Source organism: Nelusetta ayraudi, unplaced genomic scaffold (genome assembly GCF_046127955.1).
Source record: "Nelusetta ayraudi isolate G7.1 ecotype Tasmania unplaced genomic scaffold, CSIRO-AGI_Nayr_v1 ptg000064l, whole genome shotgun sequence".
Lineage (NCBI taxonomy): Eukaryota > Metazoa > Chordata > Actinopteri > Tetraodontiformes > Monacanthidae > Nelusetta > Nelusetta ayraudi.
Window position 1 is genome coordinate 1,181,455 of NW_027466114.1, and position 24,104 is coordinate 1,205,558.

At 44.0% G+C, this 24,104-nt stretch overlaps 2 protein-coding genes across 2 annotated transcripts in view; one reads left to right on the plus strand and one right to left on the minus strand.

Moving 5' to 3' along the window:
- Positions 1–24,104, minus strand: part of LOC142898371 (NACHT, LRR and PYD domains-containing protein 14-like) — a 272,094-nt gene that overhangs the window by 44,514 nt on the left and 203,476 nt on the right. The gene's annotated exons all lie outside the window — the stretch shown is intronic.
- Positions 9,846–12,166, plus strand: LOC142898393 (tripartite motif-containing protein 16-like). Its single transcript, XM_076041333.1, has one exon. It carries the CDS (start codon positions 10,008–10,010, stop codon positions 11,670–11,672), a length of 1,665 nt encoding a protein of 554 aa, XP_075897448.1. The 5' UTR covers positions 9,846–10,007; the 3' UTR covers positions 11,673–12,166.

The window sequence follows — 24,104 nt, forward strand, 5'->3', positions numbered from 1 at the left end:
TAGGTGTGCAGTATTTTCCTTTGACCCACACAGAAGCTAATATTAATAATTATTAATAATATTTCAGAAGCAATTGCAAATTTGATGGCAGAGTTTGTAATCACGGAAAAGGTCTGTGTGATGGTTACTGATGGAGCTCACAATATGTGTTAAATGTTAGACATATTTATTGCTTTGCCCACATGCTCAATTTAATTGTTAAAAAAAGAAGAAAAAACAGTCAGACTGAGCTGGAAAACATGCGCAGTAGGGCCGGCAAAATAGTGGAACACTCCAGTTCAAAAGCAAAGGAAAGGTTGTGCTGTATTCAAGCCAATGTGGGCATGCCCCCCCCCCAAAAAAAATAAATAAAAAAATAAATAAATAAATAAAAAAAAAGCTTGTTCAAGAGGTGGAAACCAGATGGAACAACACTTATGCCATGCTCCATAGGCTTTATGAGCAGAGAGAACCTTTAGGGGCAGCCCTGGCATCACTTAGCACTGACATAGTGCCTTTCACTGCTGATGACTATGCAGCAATCACCCAGTGCCTGACAGTTTGAAGGCCAGTCTCAGGCAACTGTTGAGCTTTCTGAGGAAAGGAGTGTGTCAGGCTCAAAGGCAATTCCTATAGCCAAAATGCTGAGGCGTGTCATTTCTGCCAAATGTGCCCAAACAGCTCCTGGTATTGGGGTCACGCTTACCAACAATTTGAATACTAATTTGAGTGAAAAATTCAGTGGCTTGGAAAAAGGTGAACTCCCGTCGGTGGCCACCATCTTGGAGCCACGGTTTTAACAGGCTGGCTTTATTAATCAAAGCAATGCTCAGGCTGCTGTAGAAACGCTGACACCAGAGTGTTCCAGTCTTATTGATGGGTCGGCAGAAGATGTGCCACTGGAGACAGCAACAACATCCGCCAGTGCCGGTGAAGAAAATGACAACTTGTGGGCCTTCCTGGAAAACTACGTCGAGTCTCGGCACCGCATCAGCAGTGCATCTGCCAGCGCTGCAGTGGAGATCCAGAGGTATGCATGTTAAAAAGTGTTGAAACATCAGTTGTTTATTCAGTCATTCATTGTGGTACTGTCTGTGTCATAGATATTTGAAAGAACAAATTCTGACAAGAGCAGAAGTGACTGGGTGGCACAGCAGACTATATCCTATGCTTTGGAAAACTGCATGCAAGTATCTGTGCATCCCAGCATCATCTGTTCCCTGTGAAAGGATCATTTCCAAAGCTGGGGAGCTGCTCAGCCAGAAAAGTAGCCGACTGAAGCCTGCGACAGTAGGAACAAAAAAAAAAGAAGGAATATTTCCCAATAAAAACCTGTGAAGACAAATTGCTTGTCTGCTTCTGTGAATAATCCTTAAAAAAAAAACAAAAAAAAAAACAACCGTCCAAGTCCCCAAATGACAAACCATTATCTTTAAGGGTTTTCCTGAAATACACTTCCAAAACAACAAAAACAAAACACAATGTCTCTGAATTGAAACACCATGATCATTTGCAAAGTAGGAAGAATCCGTAATCCTGTTAGGGACTTTTAGTACAGTTTTTAAATCAAGAATAAAGCTCAACGCTTTAAATAAACCCTGAACCAACATTTAACCCTAAACATAATTTGCATTTATTCTTTGTGTTAATCTGGATTGTGTTTCAGAGTATGGGGGAGAGAATCTGCATAGTTTTTGTAATGACGATATAATCATTATTTGGTATGAAGGACAAAACAATTGAATGACCACAAAGACTTTTCTGAGCTTTTATTGCTGTCATGGGATTGAAACCGTGCCAGTGCTTCAGTTGTGCTCTTCAGAGGTTGCCATGTCTTCAGTTGTCCACCAGATGTCACCGTCACTCAAGTCTTGAAGTTTTGTATCTTTTTCGGCACAATTGTGAGGAAAGCCTCAGTGCATCACGAGGCTTCACTTGCCCACCACTAAAAATCCCAGGGAATCTAAGCGATCCGAGGAGGAACAAGGGGGCAAACTGAAAATCACTCCACAGGAGTGAAACACGCACGCGCACGCACGCTGCTCTCAGCTCCAAATCTTCATTCAGCACCACGAGGCCGGGAAGCGCCACCAGAAGTCCCGCCCACCCAGCGGTGTTCCACCGCAAACAACAACACACCTGCGTGGCCGCAGCCAGGCACACAGAGCAGCACGGGTCGGCATTCCCTTGAAAGAACTGCCGGTTTGAACTGGACCGGGACGTGCAGAACTAGTTTCAGCCTGATGCCACCGCGAGTTAAACACCTTACGGATCCGTCTTGACTGCGTTTGTGGCGAGGGGAGCTGGCGGAGGTGGAGACAATTCTTACAGTGGGTGTAAAGGAAAATGGGGGAGGATTGCCGGACAACGCCACCTGGGGAGTTGCACCCCAGGAAATGAACTACAATAAAAATTATTCGGGCTACACAGGTTCGTTACACTCTAGGATGGAAGAGGACAAGATGGACTTCCAAAAACAGCTTAATTTGACAATTTTAAAATAGTCAACTCTTTTTTTAAACACAGAAAAACACTTTTTTAAAAGAACAATAAGACTAGGTTTCGCTGCCTGAGTGTCAAGACAATAAGTATACCAAAAAGACTGTTAAACATGGGAAATTAAGGGGACCGGGGCTGGACGTAGCCAAGCGGGCAGGCTAAACAAAACAAAGAAAACTCAAAAAACAGGGGAATAAACAAAACTAAGGGAATCACTGCAAAGCAAAATTCACCTCGTGCTGTGCGAAATAAAGCAAAGTGAAGGTGAACCACCACCGACGCAGTCTGCCGCACGCTACGCCAACTCCTGTCCAAAGGAAAAGAGAACAACATTAATATAATACCTAGACACTCAGGCAGGCGTTAAGTAGTTAAAACAAAGGCCGCTTTTTATTTAGCCTTCGCACGCACGCACACACACACAGGACAGAACAGACCAAACAGAAGTTAACGAGCACGGGGAAACAAAATGTTAACAAAAAAAAAAGAAATCAAACTATAACAAAATCGCTATTTAATAAATAACCAAAGTTTCCCCAAAATTTGACAACAAAACAAAGAAAAGAAACCAACCAAAGAAAAAATGTTTACACTAACAAAAGAAACAGACAAACCCAATTGTCTAAACCAAAATCAAACGACAAATATCAGCGTTGTGGTGGTGACACCAACTGTTACCCGGCTCGACCAATGCGGCAATTAGTTGCGAGAAAGTCGCCGCCGCAACCGTAACAGAGGTATGAAGAAGCAGAGGAAGACGGAGCGACTGCACCCAGGCTGGGGGTTGAAACCAGCGTCCTTCCAACTCCCGTCTCGGGGCACCGGTATTCAGCTGCACAGCTGCGGCCAAACCGAGCACCAGAGGAGGAGAGGCTCCGACAAACTGCGGCTTTAACAGCCAAGCGGTGAACGCACACGATCACGCACACACAGCGCCACCTCCCGATGAACGGGCACCCGCCAGGGTTCCTCCTCCGGCCGCGCTTATGGCCCAGCCCGCGTTAGGATTGCTAGCCGAAAGGCTAAGAGCTGCAGAAGACAGAGTTCTCAACGTGGACACGCCAGGCGACAGAGTGCTGACTGCAGCCTGGCGTGTGTTTTTAAAACGACTAGTTTCACTCTGGCGCAGGTGTAATCAATGACGCTAAAATTTCACTGCAGCGCAGGTGTGACTGACGACGCAAAGGTGGGGGCAAACCCACCTGCCACACTAGCATCACATTCACTGGCAGCTCTATGTTCTTGGGACGTGATAAAGGAAAGCTCTATAGGAAGTGACCATTATCCAATAATGATAGAAGAGGCATTGAATCTACAACACCAAGATTCAGGGAGAGCACAGGGGCGCCCATTTAGTGGTGCTGAGTGGGAGAAATTTAGGCACATTAGTCATAAAGACATTGGACAAATCCATCCAAGTCTTGATATTGATAGCTTGAATCAGGGGTGTCCAAATTACGGCCCGCGGGCCAACTGCGATCCATTTTTAATTGACCCGCAAGAAATGTTCTAAATAGAATAGAATATGGCCCGCACTTCAACTTTTGCCTGAGTGTATTGCACTTCTTAGTTTTAACACCAGGGGGAGCTGCTCCCACTGAGTGCAATGCCGTTCCCACTTTAGGTGAGTAGAAAATATATTCCACAGTACCCGTGTGTTAATAAGCATGCATGTGCAGGTACACATGCGACAAATATCAATAATGCGCATTAATTCTGTCACTACCCTGCTTTTGCGCACCACTTTCTTCTATGCCTTTTCCTTATTAACACACAGAGTGCACACCGCTGTGCACAGCGTACACACTGCACACGCAAAGTCAGCTGATCTCATCTGATGCAGATTTGCTCCTTGATCGAGTGACATTTGTGTGGATTTTTGGCACGAGTGGCGTCGGATCAGCACCGCAGCTGGATGGCCCGGCTTACACACCCAGCGCAGCTGATACTCAGATGAATAATTGACTATTTAATACACTAACGTTAAGGCTATATAGCTCATTTCTAGCCAGCGGCCCAGCCGCTCCTATATTTTTATGTATGTGGCCCTCAGTGAGAATGGTTTGGACGCCCCTGGGTTCAATGAATATATTTGTGCAGCTATTTTAAAAGCTGCCAAGAAAGCTATGAAGTTAAAGGGAGTTGGGCAAAGAAAGAAGGTTGTTCCATGGTGGACAGTGATGTGCACGTCGATATCGTTATCGATATATCCATCGCTAATCAGAGTAAAACATTGCATCGACATGCGTACACTTTTTTTGATTTTGTTTTTGTAACCACAACCGCGGCAGCTTACTTCTGACTATTGGACACGCCAAAGCCCACCGCAGCCGGGCATGGAAGAGCAGAAACAATAAAATACATGCAGTTGTTGCAGATAATGCAGCCAACATGGTCAAAGCTGTCAGGACCAACATGTGGAAACATATTCCATGTTACGCTCACTCATTACATCTCGTAGTCAAAGACTCAATGAAGTCTGACCAGAGGTTGATGTCAGTAATTGAAAAGTGTAGCGCTGTTGTGAGTGTTGTGTATATTTCCACCATAGCTCCAAAGCAACAGAACTGCTTGAAAAACAACAAGATGCATTGAGACTGAAAGAAAAGAAACTGAAGCAGTCGGTCGAGACAAGATGGAACAGTGTCTGGAACAATGTTGGAGAGGCAAAGTGCTGTCTGAACAGCAACAAGCTGCTCAGACAGCACTTTGCCTCCTTGGTAAAGCCAACCTCTGTCTTAGTGAGGAAGACTGGCATTCTATTAGCCAGGCTATTGAAGCCCTCAAGCCATTTGAAGAGGTCACTAGAGAAGTGTCCGCAGATAGAAATGTCACACTTTCTAAAGTGAGACCTCTGCTGTCTCTGCTCCAAAGAGCAAGTGCGTCTGCTGGGCCCAACGCTAATATACTGGCCTCTACACACCTAGCAGAGAATTGCAGGAGGCCTTTTCCAAGCTGGCAGCCAGCACTTTATTAGACCCTACATTCAAAAATGTGGTCTTTTCACACAATGGAAATGTTGAATCTATGAGGTCCAAGCTCATCGGTGAGATGCAGAAAGAACACCACACAGAAAAACATGCCAGTGATGCCCCAGTTTCCAATAACCTCTCTGTCAGTGTATCAACCTTCTCAGTGTTGGTAGCTCCTCCTCCTCCTTCAACTTTAAGGTTATGGCAGGACTTTGACATGCAGGTTTGGGCTTTAGAGGGAAATGGCACAGTCAACACTGACGCATACATCCAAATGCGCCGACACATGAAGGATAAAGTGATGGCCAGGAAAGAGGAGCCTTTGGGTTGGTGGAAGAAAAACCAGCAGTCACTTCCAATGCTCAGCAAACTGGCCAAGAAACACCTCACTGTTGCAAGCAGTGTTTCATTAGAAAGACTGTTTTCAAAGGCAGGGGAGTTGCTCAGTGTGAAGAGAAACAGACTGAAAGCAAAAAATGTTAACATGCTCTTATTCTGAAACTCAAATTTAAAGCTTGTGAGCAGTTCAGAGAAAAAACAAACACACACTCACACACACTCTACACATGTAGCACACATAAGTATGCCCACGGTTGTGTTAGGGAGATACAGTAGGTGGTCTTGCAGAACTGACCAATCATCATGTTTTGTTTTTTCCTGTGTCAGACAGTGCAGTCCACCGCTCACTGGCCAAGATGGCATCGGCAAGGTTAGACATAGTTTGATTTTGTTCACTGTGTAGTGGTTTCTCATAGCTTCATTTTTCTTTTGTCTTACGTCGTTGACATGGTTTGGTGGAGCTTCCGCCTTCCCCAGAAGTGGCACAAGATGGCATGTGTGAGGCATTTTATCAGCAGATGTTACGGAGGCGTGGCCAACACCTGGCACACCTGAAGCAGTATCCAGGAGAGGTGAAGGAGCAGCGGGAGTGTCCTCCACACTCCTCCATAACATCTGCTGAGAAGACGCGTCACGCTTGCCATCTGGTGACACTTCTGGGGAAGGCGGAAGCTCCGCCCATGTCAACAAGGTAAGACAAACAAAAACAAACTAAGGTTAGACATGTTTATGTTTTCCTGAGAGTATTTGTTTTCAGGATGTTAGAAAATGTTTCTCAAAGGTTTTGTTTTTCATTGTCATTTTAAGTTATACTGATCCATAATTATTTCTTTTTTACAAAGTTTTTTATATTTTGTATAATTTTTTTATTGAATGACATTTATTTAGTTATTTAGCGCTTTATATTATATATTTATAATTTCTATATTTATATTTATTTAAATTTGCACTTTAAAATGTTTCTTTCATTGTTTTTAATTTTTTTGTAATAAATATATTAAAGGCCACTAGTGTCTTGTGATTTTTAACGTTTTTTTAACTGAAAGAAACCAAAAAAAAAACCAAAACAGTGTTTTGATATCGATATCGCAATATCGACCTCAAAAATATCGAATATCGTATCGAATTTGAAAATGACATTATCGCCCATCACTAATGGTGGACAACAGAGTGTGATGAGGCAATTCAAAGCAGAAACAAGGCATTGAAAGTCTTCAAACAGAATCATAATGATCAGAGTCTTATTGAATATCAAAGCTCACAAGCCAGGGTAGGAAGAATCATAAAGTGTGCAAAGAAAGAGTATTGGCAAAGGTTTTGTAACTCAGTAGGGAGGGAAACAGAAATATCAAGAATATGGGCAATGATTCAAAGAATGAATGGGCTTAAAAAGGAGTTTAGATGCCCTGTGTGTGTGTGTGTGTGTGTGAGAGAGAGAGTGTGTGAGAGAGAGAGAGAGTGCATGTGTGATGTGTGTGTGGTGTGTGTGTTCTTCTTGTCACGTATTATGTGGCAGTTTGCTCCCAGTGGAAATGTCTTGTTGGAAGTGTGACAGTGGACGGTCCTGTCAGTATGCCTCCAGTTGACCATGCGCCCTGGCTCCTTGGCCAAATGATGAAGCGTGCATGGCTATTACCCGGGAGTCTGCGGTTCCAAGCCCGCCCGGGCCTTCTGCACCTTGCCACAGAAGTACAGAAAGATCAACTCCCTGGGACAGACCCAGCTGCAGAAACAAATGAGGGGGGGGGCACTTATTCAAACCTATATTTTATCTGCTTCAGGCTTAACGGCAGCCCCATGGCCACTCGCACAGTATTGAAATATTATTTTCTCTCACTAACAAGAGGCAGACAATCTTTAAATGCATAGAAAAAAACAAAATACAGTAATGACGTTGTGCTGTGTTCATTTATTGAGTTGTATAAAACAGAGGATAGAGGCGTTCAGAGAACAGCTGCAACCCCGCACAGCTCCGCTTCCGAGCTGACCAGCTGGGGCTCACGCAGCTCACTGATTGGCTAGGTGGGGCAACTCTGCACTGGCTACATTCGGTGGAGAGCGAAACATTTATTTATTTATTTATTTAAAAAAAAAAAAAAAAAAAAAAAGACTTAACAGTTTTAAATACAGTTTTAAACATAAATCAGCTTCAATGAATTATTCATTTATTTCAAAATAAATCGAACCGTTTCACAAATTTTGAATGACTGCTCAATGCATTGTGCATCTCACAGTTCAAATGAATTATTTTAAAGGAAACTTTAACAACAACAAAAACATGGAGTTATTCTGCAAGGCATCACCATCAAATGCAGGAATCTCTCTGGCGGGGAGAAAAGCTGCTTGATGTTGCTTTACAAGCAATTCAGTGATTTCATTTTGCCTCTTTAACACGCCAGTAAGGAAACCTTCATTTATTAGATTTCCTTTTGTTGAGATGGAGGAGCCACGCTCATCCTTTTGCTCGTAACCCAGAGGTTTCTTTTCTGCCTTTGCTTTACATGGTATAGTTTGGTGAGGAATATATGACTGCTGCAGGCTTTGAGGATGTTTTGGAGATGTTACTGGAATTTTATATACTGTAGATGTTCCAGTGGCCTGGAACTGGCGTAAGGGTGTCACGTTTTCTGACTTCAGCTGCTTTGATGTTGACGGCCGTTGAGCTTCCGGTGGTTGCGGTTGCTTTAATGACGAAGGTGGTTGTTCAGGTGTGGCCTGTGACATCACACTCCCCATGAATACATGCATGTTGGCTTCTGCTGCAGCCAGTTCAGTCTCCACGTGGTGCCTTTCCCTTCTTGCTTTTAGCTTCAAGTTCTTCCATATGGAGTGCATGTTTGACTTCCAAGGCCTGAGCTTTGGCCTTTAGAGCAGCTTGTTCAGCCTCAGCCTTTCAGCATGCAGAAGATAAAGGAGAGGATGCTGAGGAGGAGCTGGCATCTTTGCTTGAAGCCCTGCTTGCTTACGGGCCCTTTAGCCTGGGACACACTGTCCTCTGGCCCCACCAATTGCGCATTTGCTTCTTCTTGCTCCCCCAGCTCCTCTCGCTTCTTTTGCTCATCCTGCTCATCTCCTTTTCCCACATCACCAGTCAACCATTCTGTAATGTCAGATGAGAAATGTGGAAAAGGTATCAATTTAGGCTCATCCCCGTCCATATGATCCGCTTCCCTTTCCTCTCCGTTAGAAAAGAGATTTTGTACAGCCACTTGCAAATCCATCAACTCCCCCAAATAATGATCCAATGCTTCAACACGCTTGTTCATTATTTCTTGACTTTCTCCAGCTTCCAACATGCTGTTCATTTCATTCCTTTTGCGCTTTAAAACGCCAAGCTTTCCCCGCCGTGCGTGACGCTATCATTTTTATCAGACTCATGTCATCATTCATTGCCAGTCAGCTTTTCCAGTCAACGACATCGTCACGCTTTGTCAAAGCCGTGGTGTAGAGGACGACGGTCAAAAAAATTCTCCTTGGTTGCCGAAATGTTCTTGGTCCAGGACAGATGTATCAGTAAAAGTCTGCAATGAAGCAACTTTCATTGCTTTCTTTCTCCAAAAGCTTTTTTCTTTCTTTATTTGACCCCAATCAGTTTCTAATGAAGAGAAAATGCATGAAAATACTGCCAGTCTTTGTCAAACAGCAACAAGAGAAACTTGAACACTCCACTCTTCTATGTATACACACATGACACACGCTTCTTAAAACTGCAGATGCTACAAAACAACAGTTTGACCTGTCGGAGAGGAAAATCTAAACTGGATTCACTGCAGTTATTCACTGTGGCCGTTCTTATTGCTCCATAAAGCTCTTTAGTTGTGTTTAGAAACTAAGTTGGGCAGAAACAATCAAAGTGGGAAGACATCAGATCAGCCAATAACAAGATGACTCGGCACTTTAGACACGCAGGCCTGACACAACTGCAGAAAGCAACAGCAAAGGCTTTTATTGCAGCGAGCCCACACATTACATATTTCAGTAGAAGTAAAGGACACACACACACACACACACACACACACAAACACACACACCCTGCCACTTCCCTTCTCGGAATGAGTCAGGAGGTTAGAAGCCGCCTCCTGTGCTCCCTGCAGCCAATCACAGCCCTGACTGGTTGTTTCCTCCCCCTCAAGTCAAACTGGTTTCGTTTCTGAGGAAAGGAAACCCAGTCAGTCAGTCAGTCAGTCAGTCAGTCAGTCAGTGGCTCTCAGAGGTGAAATGGCTCAGGCAGCAGCTCAGCTGGACCCAGAAACCTTCTCTTGTTCCCTCTGTCTGGATCTTCTCAAGGAACCAGTGACCACTTCCTGTGGACACAGCTACTGCAGGAAGTGTCTCCAACACCACTGGGATGCAGAGGAGGAGAGGAGAGTCTACAGCTGCCCTCAGTGTAGGAGGACCTTCACACCAAGGCCTGTCCTGGAGAAGAACACCATGTTAGCAGCTCTAGTGGAGACCCTGGAGAAGACTGGACTCCAAGATGCTCCTGCTGATCACTGCTATGCTGGAGCTGGAGATGTGGCCTGTGATGTCTGCACTGGGAGGAAACTGAAGGCCCTCAAGTCCTGTCTGGTCTGTCGGGCCTCCTACTGTGACTCTCACCTCCAGCCTCATCGTCAGTCTTCAACATTTAAGAAGCACAAGCTGGTGGAACCCAGCCAGCAGCTCCAGGAGAACATCTGCCCTCGTCATGATGAGGTGATGAAGATGTTCTGCCGCACTGATCAGAAGATCATCTGTGGTTTATGCTGTGTGGATGATCATAAAGGTCACGACACAGTGGCAGCAGCAGCAGAGAGGACTGAGAGGCAGAGAGAGCTGGAGGAGACCAGGCAGAAGATCCAGCAGAAGATCCAGCACACAGAGAAAGACCTGAAGGTGCTTCAGAAGGAGGTGGAGTCCATCAACGGCTCTGCTGATAAAGCAGTGAAGGACAGCGAGAAGATCCTCACCCAGATGATCCATCTGCTGGAGAAAAGACACTCTGAGGTGCAGCAGCAGGTCAGATCCACACAGGGGGCAGCAGTGAGTGGAGTCAAAGAGCTTGAGAAGAAGCTGGAGCAGGAGATGATGGAGCTGAAGAGGAGAGACGCTGAGCTGGAGAAGATCTCACACACACTGGACCACAGCCAGTTTCTCCACAGGTTCTCCTCACTGCCAGCACTCAGTGTGTCTCCAGACTCCTCCAGCCTGGAGATCCATCCTCTGAGATACTTTGAGGACGTGGCAGCAGCTGTGACCAAGCTGAGAGATGAAATACAGCAAGTTCTGATGGAGACTCAAACAAACATCTCATGCACAGTGAGCAACGTTGATGTTCTACTGAAGGTACCAGAACCCAGGAGCAGAGAGGACTTCCTCAGATGTTCACCTCAAATCACTCTGGATCCAAACACAGTGAACAAATGTCTGTTATTATCTGAGGAGAACAGAAAAGTGACAGGCATGATGGAAGTTCAGTCTTATTGTGATCATCCAGACAGATTCACTGACTGGCAGCTGGTCCTGAGTAGAGAAGGTCTGACTGGACGATGTTACTGGGAGGTGGAGTGGAGAGAGGAGGTTGGTGTAGCAGTGGCCTACAGGAACATCAGCAGAGCAGGAACGTCAGAGGAAAGTTTATTTGGATTCAATGACAAATCCTGGAGTTTAGATTGTTCCTCAGGTAGATATGAGTTTTATCACAACAGCATCAGCACTGATGTCTCAGGTCCTGAATCCTCCAGAGTGGGAGTGTACCTGGACCACAGAGCAGGTCTTCTGTCCTTCTACAGCGTCTCTGGAACCATGGAGCTCCTCCACAGAGTCCAGACCTCCTTCACTCAGCCGCTACATGTTGGATTCTTGGTTGATTCAGGTTGTTCAGCTGAGTTGATGAAAGTGTGACTGAAGTCGTCAGAGAGACTCTGAGCTGAATTCTCACCTTTGATTCTTCTTCTGTCTTCACCTTTGTTGCCCAGTGTCTCCGGCTGTCAATCACAGGGTGGGAGGGGCCTGGACGCCACTTCCTGTTGGTGCTCCTGGTGACTGTTGTCCACCTGATGTTTGTCTCCACGGCTGCTGGATGTTTGTGCCACGTTGTTTCTCTTCCTCTGCAGCCCATTCATCCCACAGATTAATAATGTGTCATTAGTCCACATGACAACTTTATTACTGTGGAAACACAGCTGAGGTCTGCTTCCACTCTGGACCTTTCCACCCTGACCTTTGACCTTTCAACAACTCATCCATCTGATCAACCTTCTGACTGTTGATCCGTTTGTCAACAATCAGATGAATGCATGTAAATATTGTGAGAGAATTTTGTCTTTTGATTCTGCTTGTTGGCTCAATGTGACAATAGTCAATCAATAAGTCATGAAATATGCCATCAGTCTGTATTGCACAACAATGTCAGGTCAATGATCAAGTGTTGAATTGAAGCAATAAAGCAACAAGACAATCCAGATAAAGTCTCTGCTTGTTCGTAGATTTCTCTTCTGTCAAGATCTCCATGTATTCACCACAGACATTTAGAAAGTCAACACCATGAAGACAAGATCCAAGTTTCAAAAGCACATCAGTCAATGTAGGAAACAGCTGATATTTCTCTGGCATGAAGGAGGAGGATGCCACACACACACACACACACGCGCGCGCACACACACACACACCACTATTTTACAGAACAAGTAGAGAACGGGTACTTTACTGACTCACAATGTATTTACTTTATTGCATCATAACCAATGTTCCCTCTAAGCTGCGTGCTTGCGCAGTCACGCACTACTTGCACATTCTCAGCGCACAAGGAAATCTATGTAGCGCATAAAATAAAATTCAACAGAAACGTATTAATTAATAATATTAGAGCTTTTATTACGCGGCGCACCGCTACGCCTTCGGAATGATGATTTTTTTTTTTTTTCTTTCTTCCAGCTGCACCGTATGAGTCCAAAAGGCAGAGAAACTTTCCGGGCTAGAGCGCCCCGCTGACATAGATTGCGTAACAAAGTGAAGAGGTGCCACTCTGCTCTATTTTCACTGGCTAACTGCGGCACACTGACTTAGCTTGTCTATTCAGAGAAGAGCTATCACTTCGGCTTATTTTTCAATCTACGTTATCACATGCATACTACTGCTCATTCATTGGTAGTTGAATTGTTAGGTGTGCTTGATCAGTAATTTACATTTTTTTTAAAATAACAATTTAACATATTGTTAAATATGGCATTGATGATGACGCTGAAGCCCTCCCCCACGGATTCAAACAATCCTAGAGGAAGCCCTGATGGGTCGTAGAAATGCTAATACAAAAGTGAGTAATTAGATATTTTACAGACAGAGAGTTACAGGAATTCACACTGTATCACAAGCTACAGCACACGTATTTCTTCCAGAACATGACCCAGCCAGGCCACAACTGGACCTCAGCCAGGCCAAAGCAGGACTCTTCCTATGGTTAAAGCAGGACTCTCACATATAACACACTACACATCTCATCAACTACAAGATTTTGCTCTTTTTCATTTGAAGTGGGCCAAATCACTTCTATTCAAAGTCAACTCATGAAAATTGCTGCTGGAATTTGATTCTTTTAATAAGCCATGTAACTTGCTATGATCCAAGGTTTTGAACAGGTGTGATACTGGTGTGTGGCCACAGCGTGCACATCTGATGTTGCTCACAGTGGTCCTCAGTGTGCTCAAGGAGCTTGTGTTGAAAAATTAGAGGGAGCATTGATCATAACACCCATGATCATGTGAATTCATATATAGTGATTATATAATGCTATAGTATGTTATATATTATGTTGCCTGACAGCGCCACCTGGGAAGTTGCACCCCAGGAAATAGACTATAATAAAATTCCTCGGGCTGTTCAGGTTCATTACGCTTTAAGATTTGAGAGGACGAGACGGACTTCCAAAGAAACAGCTTTATTCAATCACAATTTAAAATAGTTGACTCTTTTTTTAAACACACCACGGAAAATCTTTTCATGATAACAAATTTTGCTGGACAGTAATTGTGCTCCAAATTATTGTCGATAAACAATATTATTGACATCATTTTTTAAATCATATATAATGATAATATATGTCATAATAATGCAAGTACACCATTTCAAAAGCAATAAACTTTCATTTCTCCAGATTAAGAGGTTGCAAATAAGATAAACAAATATAACAAACAAAAGACAACAAAAAAGTGTGTCCCGTCTCAGTTCATTACGGGACAGCTTTTTTAGTTGCCAAATACGGGACAATCGCGTATTTGAGCACGGAAACTACGCAAAGTCACAAACACAAATACAAGTTTAAAAAGGTCCAAAAAGAGGATCGTGGTGCAAACGCAAAAACAAAAAAAACAACAAACAAACAAACACGCTGCAGGACATAAAAACATTTACTTCATCAATCAATGCGCTGTAAACAGAGGAGCGATGCAATGCAAGAAAACACATGCCAAGGAAAAAACGCTGCATAAAGCAGTCCCTACAGGAAGTAGAGTTGCTCCACGAGGAGCGCCCCCCCCTACAGCGAAGAACAGTCCCGACCCTTCCGGTTAGAGTCGCCGCCTCCTCCAGTTTCAACACCGGGACATCTCGCGGGGGGGGTGGAGGACCTCCCCCTCAATGTGGGAGTGGGTGTGTTTCCACAAAATATGTGTCTTCATGGTATTTAGCTCTTTATTGAAAGGACTCTTAAAACACTGAAAAATAAATGCAATATAGCTATTTTATGACTTACTGTAAATGTACAGGTAGGTGACATTTCCTGCTTGGCATTGCTGCCTGTCGCACTTCTTTCGGTGCCCACGGGTCAGCTGCAGGGTCATCAACCAGGAACTACCATTCATTGACGTTTCGCTCCTTTAATCCTGGAACGTCTCCTTGTGGCGGCGCAGTGACAGGGACGTTTGCCTCGTTGATTCTGTGGTTGTTGATGGGGTTTGGTGTTCTTTCCCCAACTCCTGTCCTGAGCCAGAGCCAAAAGTTGCCTTTCTGAGCCTCCTCTGCCAGGTCTTTTATGGCCTTTCACAGCTTCCCTCCAGTAACTCCTGAGTCACTCAAAAGGCGTGTGGTGGAAAGCCCCATGTAGCCTGGTCAGCCAACCTCTACTGGGTAGATTGTGGTCTTCCAGCCAACTTCCCAGCACTCAGCTACCAGCTCAGCGTGCTTGGCCTTCTCTCGCTCAAAGGCGGCCTCAACACCCTCCTCTGAGGGTACAGTTAGATGGATGAGGTGCACCACTCTTGGCTTGGAGGACCACACCACAATGTCAGGGTGGAGAGATGTGGTGGTGACCTCCGTGAGGAACCTGAGCTGCCTGTTGAGGTCAACTCTCATGTCCCACTCTTGGTCAGGGGGGAAGGGCCTTGGTGTCTCTCTTGGCCTGGTGTATTTTTGCCTCCCCCTTCTGTGACAAAGCTGGTGGGGTTCCCTGCTGGTTATTCTTTGCAGAACTGTCGACACCCCTTTCAGCACTTCTGTCAGGCTACGGCTCAGGAACCACGAGCAGATTTCAGAAAAAAGATTTCTTTTTTGATAGGTCTTTCAGTTTCAGCAGGCAGAATCAGAATCCAAAAACGGGCGGAGGTCAGACACAGGCAGGCAGGCAGGAAGGCAGGCAGGCAGGCAGGCAGGCAGGCACAGGAAGGCAGGCAGGTAGGTAGGCAGGCAGACACAGGCAGGCAGACACAGGCAGGCAGGCAGGCAGGCAGGCAGGCAGGTAGGCAGGCAGACACAGGCAGGCAGGCAGGCAGACACAGGCAGGCAGGCAGGCAGGCAGAGCAGGAAAATCCAAACCGGCAGGCAGATTCTGGAGTCGAAAACAGGCCGGGTCAGGATAAACGTTGCGAAACAGGCAGTCACTGGGCTTCATGGCAGGTCAGGAACTTGGAGGAACTTGAACTGACCATCAGACAAAGCAAGTCTGACATGAATGGGTTTAAATAGGCTGAGTAATCGCTGCAGATGAGGAACAAGTGAGTAGCAAGAGTGGCGGGAAATCTCCTCAACAGGAACTTGGCCATATAAGGACAATAGGGCGTTGTGAGCCCCGACCAGCAGAGGGAGACAAAAACACTGCCGCAGGGGGGAATCCTGACAACTTCAGCTATTTTCCTCAGGACCTGATCATGGTGCCATCTATAGCGCCCCTGAGAGAGTCTTGCAGCCTGACAAGATGTGCTGGTGGGTAGCGTTGGGAGCATTGCAGAGTGAGCAGCATTCCTGAACCATTGGTTTCTAAATCTTGACTTAACGTCTGAATCACTTCCACATCACTGATAACAGTTAACAAAAAACTCTTGCTCATTACAACAGTTAAAATAAAAAAAAATAGAAAATCAGTCAGTCTCATTTTCTGGCAAACAAGAATAAAGACATGAATTGCCCTGATTGAAAACTCATTTACGGATGCTTGACTCAACAATCTCAATATATACATCTATGTGTGTGTGTGTGTGTGTGTGTACACACTTTTTTAGCTTAATCAATCAATCAATCAATCAAATTTTATTTATATAGCACCTTTCATACAAAGGCTTGCAACTCAAGGTGCTTAACAGAAATTAAAATCAAATATTAGTGAAGATAAAAGAAAAATAGAGCAAATACCATCCACCCATGTCCTCCCAAGTCACATACAGGTTACCACCCCCCCACACGCACACACACACGCGCACATACAAACACACACAAAACATCCCAGAGAACAGTTTAAAAATAAGTAAGTAAATACATAAAAAATGTCAGTCAATCAGCACAATAAAAATTGAAATGGCAAGGCACTGAGAGACCTGTAGTAGGAAACAGCCACCCACGGGGATCATCCATACCGAGAGGGTCCCTAGAACGATGAGACCCCTCCCAGTGAGGAGACCCCCTACAAGGAAACACTGGAGCTAAAAACAATACAGGAAAAGGAAGTTAAAAGAATAATAATAGTAACAATAATGAAAATAAATAAAAAATAAAATAAATAATATAAACTAAACTAAATTAAAAAACTATAAGATTGTAAAAAGTAAAAAGATATACAGGAAATAAGATAGTAAAGATAAAAATAAGATAAAATATTCAATAATCCTAAAAGCTTTAAAGCTAAAAAGCAAGACAAGTAAAATACAAATTAAATAAATCACTTAAAAGCCAAACTAAAAAGGTGAGTCTTAAGCCTCCCCTTAAAAACATCAACAGTCTCTGCAGTCCTGATTCCCTCTGGCAGGCTGTTCCAAAGTTTCGGACCGTAGTGGCTGAACGCAGCCTCTCCATGGGTTCTGGTCCGAACACTTGGAACAATTAATAGGCCGGTTCCAGAGGACCTCAAGATCCGCGAGGGCTGATAAGATAAAGGCATATCTGATAAATAAGATGGTCCAAGACCGTTAAGACACTTGAAAACTAATAAAAGCACTTTAAAGTCGATCCTGAATCGCACAGGGAGCCAATGCAGTGATTTTAAAACTGGAGTAATGTGATCCCGCCCCCTGGTCCTAGTAAGCACACGAGCGGCTGAGTTCTGAAGTACCTGTAAGTTACAGATAGTTTTTTTCGGTAGACCAGAGAGCAGGGCATTGCAGTAGTCTATCCGACAAGAAATAAAAGCATGCATCAGCACCTCTGTGTCTGCCTGGGAGAGAAACGGGCGAACTCTAGCTATGTTCTTAAGATGATAAAAACATGTCCTTGTGACGTTTTTAATATGCGCAATAAAACTAAGCTCAGAGTCAAAAATGACGCCCAGGTTCTTTACAGATTGTGTTGGTTTAAAATGATGAAGTTTTGGTAAAAGTTTCTCTCTCTTGCCTTCAGGACCAATAACTAAAACCTCTGTTTTGTCCTGGTTGAGCTGTAGGAAGTTCGCTGCCATCCATGACTAAATATCTAAAATACATTTTAAAAGGGTATCAATAGGCCCTGTGTCATCAGGAGACACAGCAATGTAAAGCTGTGTATCATCAGCATAAGAGTGGAAGGTGATGCTGTGTCTCCTGATGACATCCCCAAGGGGAAGCATGTAAAGATTAAAAAGTACTGGACCTAAAATTGACCCTTGGGGAACCCCACACTTAATTTTATGTTTTCCGGAGGAACACGCATCCAAACTTACGAAGAAATAGCGATCTGTGAGATAAGAACAAAACCAGTTAAGAACAGCACCAGAGAGGCCCACCAGGTTTCTGAGTCTGTTTAATAAAATGTGGTGATCTACTGTATCGAAGGCAGCGCTTAGATCCAGTAGCACCAGGACTGTGAGTTTATTTGAGTCCGCATTACACCTGATATCATTTAAAATCTTTACGAGGGCTGTCTCGGTGCTGTGGTTCATCCTAAATCCAGACTGATATTTCTCTAAGATGTTGTTTGTACTTAAAAAATAATTTAATTGGTTAAAAGCAATTTTTTCTAAAATCTTACTTAAAAATGGCAAGTTGGATACAGGTCTGTAATTGTCAAGAATAGTTTGGTCTAAATTGCTCTTCTTCAGAAGGGGCCTCACCACTGCCGTTTTAAAGGCAGCAGGGAAGACACCCGTCTGAAGAGAGCAATTTACGATGTATAAAATCTGTTCCTCAAAGAATCCATAAAATGTCTTTAAAAGTGATGTGGGAATTGGATCTAAAAGGCAGGTTGTTGGGTTTACCTGGGAGAAAACTCGACCAAGTGTCCTTCCATCAACCAGGGCAAAACTCTCCAGTGTTTCCTTGGATAAAAATGACAGTCCAGATGTATTAAAAGATACATTCTGATGCGCTAAAAGACTGGACCTGATGCCATCGATTTTACCTCTGAAGTGGCCTGCAAAGTTCTCGCAGAGAGCGTCAGACGGCATCTCTGGGGATTTTTTAAGATTATTATTAGTTAAAAGGTTGAAGGTGGAGAAAAGATACTTTGAATTATTTTTGTTTTCGATGATAAGTTTTGAAAAATGGGAGATTCTTGCCTGTTTGATTGTATTATTGTGACATTTTAGTTGTTCACGAAGAACTTCATAATGAACGGTGAGTTTGCTTTTTCTCCACCTTCTCTCTGCACTCCTGCATTGTCTTTTTGATTTTAAAATCTCTGGTTTATGTCTCCACGGGGATAAAAGCTGCTTTGGTTTAACAGTTTTTGTTAAAAGTGGAGCCACAGAGTCTAATGTGGATTTAAGTTTGCTATTAAAATTTTCAACAATAAAATCACAGGGTGCAGGTAAAATTTCAGCAGGAGTGCATTTTAAAACCTCAATAAAATTTGCAGCCACCTCAGAGGTAAGGCAGCGTTTCCTCACTGTTCTCACCGGGGCTTCCTGTTGGTTAAAACTGGCGATGTTAAAATACACACAATAATGGTGGGACACGGCCAGATCAACAACAGAGGACACACCAGTGGACAAGCCATAGGTTATGACTAGGTCCAGGGTGTGTCCCCTGTTGTGAGTAGGCCGTGTGATGTGCTGGTTAAAATTCATGCAGTTTAAAAGGTGTAAAAACTCTCTTGACAGTGGGTCAGAGTTGTTGTCGATGTGCAAGTTAAAATCGCCAGTTATTAAAATTCTATCATAAGTTGTCAGTGTGATTGATAAAAGGTCGGAGAGCTCACTGATAAAAGCAGTTGAGTAATGCGGGGGTCTGTATACATTAATGCAAATAATTGGTGGACTGCTAAAAACAAAAGCATGGTACTCAAATGATGAGTAACTGTTAAAAGAAACTTCCTTTGACATTAAATTGTTTTTAAAAATTGATGCAGTTCCACCTCCTCTCTTACACCCCCTGATAGAAAATAAAAAGCTAAAATTTGGTGGGCAAGCCTCGGTGAGGACAGCTGGAGCCTCTGTGCCAAGCCATGTCTCTGTTAAAAGCATACCATCTAACTTATTATCTAAAATCAATTCATTTATGATAAAAGATTTGTTTAAAAGGGAGCGCACGTTCAGCACGGCCAGGTTAATGGTCGTGCCAGACGTGCGCGCGTGACCACGGGGAGATAAAATGTGTGGATATAAAAGATTGCTTCTGTTAAAACCAAATTGTCTGTATGTCTCGGGGGGGAAGTCTGCCTGTAGCGTGGGTTGTGCGGTTGTGGGTTATGTGTTTGTTGCGTTTATATGGTCGATGATTCATTATTACAGGTATGGGAGCAGGTGTTGGTGGAACAGCAGTAGCAAGCTCAGCCCTATCAGCACTAGGGAAGCGTGCCCTGTGGGAGGCGCTGCAGGAGGCAATGTCCACAGGGTGCTCCGTAGAGGAAGTGGTCGGCACTGAGCAGGGGGTGTGACGCGAAGACAGTCACGCAGGTGTGAGAGACTGAGAGATTGTATGGTGTAGTGGATGTTTGAGGTTAACGTGCGGCTACCTAATTTGTTTGGGTGAAGTCCATCATGACGGTAAAACGAAGGGCGATTCCAGAATAAATTAAAATTGTCACTGAAGTTAAAACCAATGGTGGTGCAGGCGGCGCGGAGCCAGGAATGAAGTTGCAGGAGTCGACTGAACCGCTCTGCTCCGAGGCCAAGTGTCGGGAGAGGACCGCTGATGAAGATTGACATCCCGCAATTCTTCAGGGCCACAAACAGATCGTTAAAGTGACACTTTAGCAGCTCGGATTCCCGACGACGCACACCATTGGCTCCAACGTGCAGGACCAAACGTTTAATGTGCGGGAACGACTGCAACAAGTCCGGGAGTTTGTTTTTAATGTCATTGACGGTGGCTCCTGGAAAACAATGAGTGGTGGCATTGAAGAAACGGACGTTTCTAATTATGGAGCTACCAATGATGGCGGTGGTTGGGGCAAACAGTGGCTGAGGACGAGGGGCCGGGCGCTGGTGCTCCGACGGTGTCACATCGTCGGCGGAGGCTGGGGTCCCGCACGACTCTTCAAGACCCAGAGCGCCACCAGAACGTCGTCGCGCCCTGAGAGCAGCCTCCTTCACCAACCTGCGCCGAGAGGTGGAGGTTGCGGACCTGACTGGAGGTTCCAGCGCAGACGACCCAACAGCCCGGGCCGCTGGCAGTGGACCAGTCAGAGAGGAGGCGAGATGGTCATTTTGGAGGGGAGGGAAGTCCTCAACACTCAAGATGTCATATTTGTTGTCCATCTGAAGCTCACAAGGCGGAGCAGCTAACGGACTGGGTCGCGTCCCCCGCCCTCCCAGCACTGTGGACCAGGGCTGTTGGTTGGGAGTGGAGCTGTTAGCTCGGAGCCTCGGATTGGGGCTAAAAGTGAAAGCTGCCCTCGCACTGCCGCTCAGCCATTTAGGCTTAGCCCCCTGCACCAGCCACGTATCCTCCCGGATGGAATTAGGTGGTGGAATTGAAGACGCTAGCCCAGGTGTCGTTGCGGCAGGCGGTTCGTCGGCGCGGAGCTCGGGAGCGAGGGCCGATCTCTCAGCCGGAGCTGAGCCAGTGAGCCCGGGATCTGTGTCCATGGAACCGGGACCGAGCATCGGGATGGTTGAATCCAGATCCGCGAGTCCGACTGAATCGGGACCAGTAGGACCCAGGCTAACAACAGAATCCAGCCTCATCTCTTCATCCCTGATCCAGTAGAGGTTGGAGATACGCTGCTCCAGCTCCGCGATCTTCTGCGATTTGTGGATACAGCTGTCACACTCGTGTGGGGAGGTAAGTGGAGCCATGCGGGGGGCAGGCGGGACAATCTGGAAACCAGAAAAGAAACTCCGGCAGCAACAGTGTAGTGCAAAACGGCGTAGCTCGTAGCTCTTTTACTGGTGTTTATGGCTGTGGGCCGCAGTGGAAAACTTACACGCGAGGACTCCAAAGAGGAGTCCACTGCGTTTTGTTGTCTTAGATCAGAGTGGGTTTAGGTCCGGCAAACAGCGAAACTTACCAGCGCGGGCCCATTTCTGGGCCCGTTGAGGTGAAAACGTATCCTGGATAAAACTTTGCCAGGTATCTGCAGATACTCCGGTGTCCAGGAGTGGAACAGAATGTGAGCAACTGTTGGTGCTCTGTTATATTAGTCTCTGGTAAAAACTCTGGATGGTATTTGTGCTCAGGCACATTCATTTAATACTTTTATTTTTATTTCGTTTTGTTTTGAATGGGTTGTCTCTTTTGGTTTGGTTTTTGATTTTGTGTTGTTGTTCCTTATTTTATTTTTTTTAGTTCATTTATTTCTTTGTTTTAATCATTTATTTATGTTAGGAAAGGTGCATAAGTTTTTAGCCTGTATTTTGTAAATAAATGTGATTGTAAAAATCAAAAAAAATCTTCTTCTTCTTCTTCTTGTTATTATTATTAATAATAATAATAATAATAATAATATTATTATTATTATTATTATTATTATTATTATCATTATTATTATTATGATGATGATATCCACTGGAAACCATACACTCATCTAGTGCAGTCAAACAGAAAATTGCTATACAGTCCTATTTTTCTATGCCTCCATGATACAGTCAGAAGTGCTGTTTTGGTTAGGAAGAATCACATGGTTGATGACATACAGCATAAACCAGTGCACTGCTTCATGAAGTATGGAAACCCTATCACTGGTTTGGTTGTCTCGACTCAGAGCTGAGTTGAGCTTTCGAAGTCAATGGAGAATTGATCGACAGGGGTTTGGTTTGACAGTGTTAAGCTCCGTAACATGCAAATTGGTGGGAGTTGATGAGGAATCACAGTGTGTAGACGCTAACGCTACTCACACAGCTCAGATGAAAAAAAGGGAGTGTGATTTGGGTTTGTGGTACATTATGACAATCTTGGACTTGCAAGACTGAGGCGACAGTTCCATTCCCATCAATGCGTATTATATATGTGTTATTTAGCTCATCTATTCTACATTTTAAATAGATCACATTTGACATGTGACCCACTGAACACTTACTATTGAACATATTTTTAAACTATGGGCTATTTAGTCTTGTTTTAGGATATAATATAATTCATTGCGCAAACTGTCAGGCTAAGTATAGAGCTATAGTCTACTACAATCAGTCGTGCCAAATAAGAGACATTGTCTTCATTTTTCATTTTTATTTTATTGTGTCAGCATTGAACCATACAACCATGTAGTGTTGTCCAACAAGAATGCATGGTGAATCAAATCCCAAACAACCTATGAAACAATGAACACCTTTCCATTGCACTTCATATTATTGACCACTAGATGACCTCCTCGAGCACTGTGTCATTGACGCCTCGAGTAATGAACCATTTTTTTGAATCAAGTGTCGAAGCTTCAACAAAGCCTCGATCGGCCATCACTCCTCCTATGATTATAAAGAATACTAAATGACAGAAAGTGCTGAGAATAATCAAGTTCTCATCTTTTATTTCAGACCTTAGAGATGTCTCGTACTTACAAAACAATGGAGCAAACAATACATTGAAACAATAAAATAAAATGTACTTTGTATTTCAAAGAGGTGGCAAAACAGATGCTGAAATAAGTGCATACCTGAACAAAGTGTCAACTCTTATTGCGCGGTCTGCTGGGAGTTTTGACGCACATTATAAAATACAGTTGCTGTGTGTTTGTGTGTCGGAGTATGGGGGGGCGCAAACTGTCTAAGTTATTAATTAATAACTACTGTTAATATTTATACATATATATTAATATTAACATAAATTAATGACATATATTTCAATCACAGAGTGATGAAATGTTTTTATTTTTGATTCAAATTATATTATATTATATTATTTTTAGAAAGACGGCACATTCCAGCTCTACCTACTAATGTGCTTTAAATCGCAGTAGATTCCATCTGCGACGGACGTTAAATGTTCCCCAGTTGAAATGGTGCATATTAATCTAATGTCATAAATCAGGAAATATCGAAAAAGTCTCGGTTCGTAATCGCATGCGCGACTCACATCGGGAACCCGTCGGAAACCGTCTCATAAATCCACGCGTGCAGGCACTCAGATGGGGTTGCGACAGTGGTAAAGGAAGACCAAGGCTTTGAGGTTTTGATTGGTTGTTGTTTTTCTTCTTCGTCTTCTTTTTCTTCTACGTCTTCTTCGCTTTTTGTAAATAACGTTCTCAAAGGAACGGGAGGAAAATGGTTGCGCTTGAGTCAAGTGAACAAAAAATGGGGGGATTATAAAATTACGCAAACCTCGCATATTTTGTTCGGAAATCGGAGATTTATGCGGCGAAAGTGTCTTTGGAAAAATGCGTTAGTTAGTTGCAGAACCATCTGCAATTTCAAATATATAAACCGTGGTGCATTGAATTGGAGACAATGTTCAGTTTATTGGTGCAGTTTGGACAAGAGTTGAAGCTCATTTTGTGTTCATTTAGGGTTGATTAAATATGACGTCGCTAAAGGCCGAGGCTAGAAATGCATATAATATAATGTGAGAA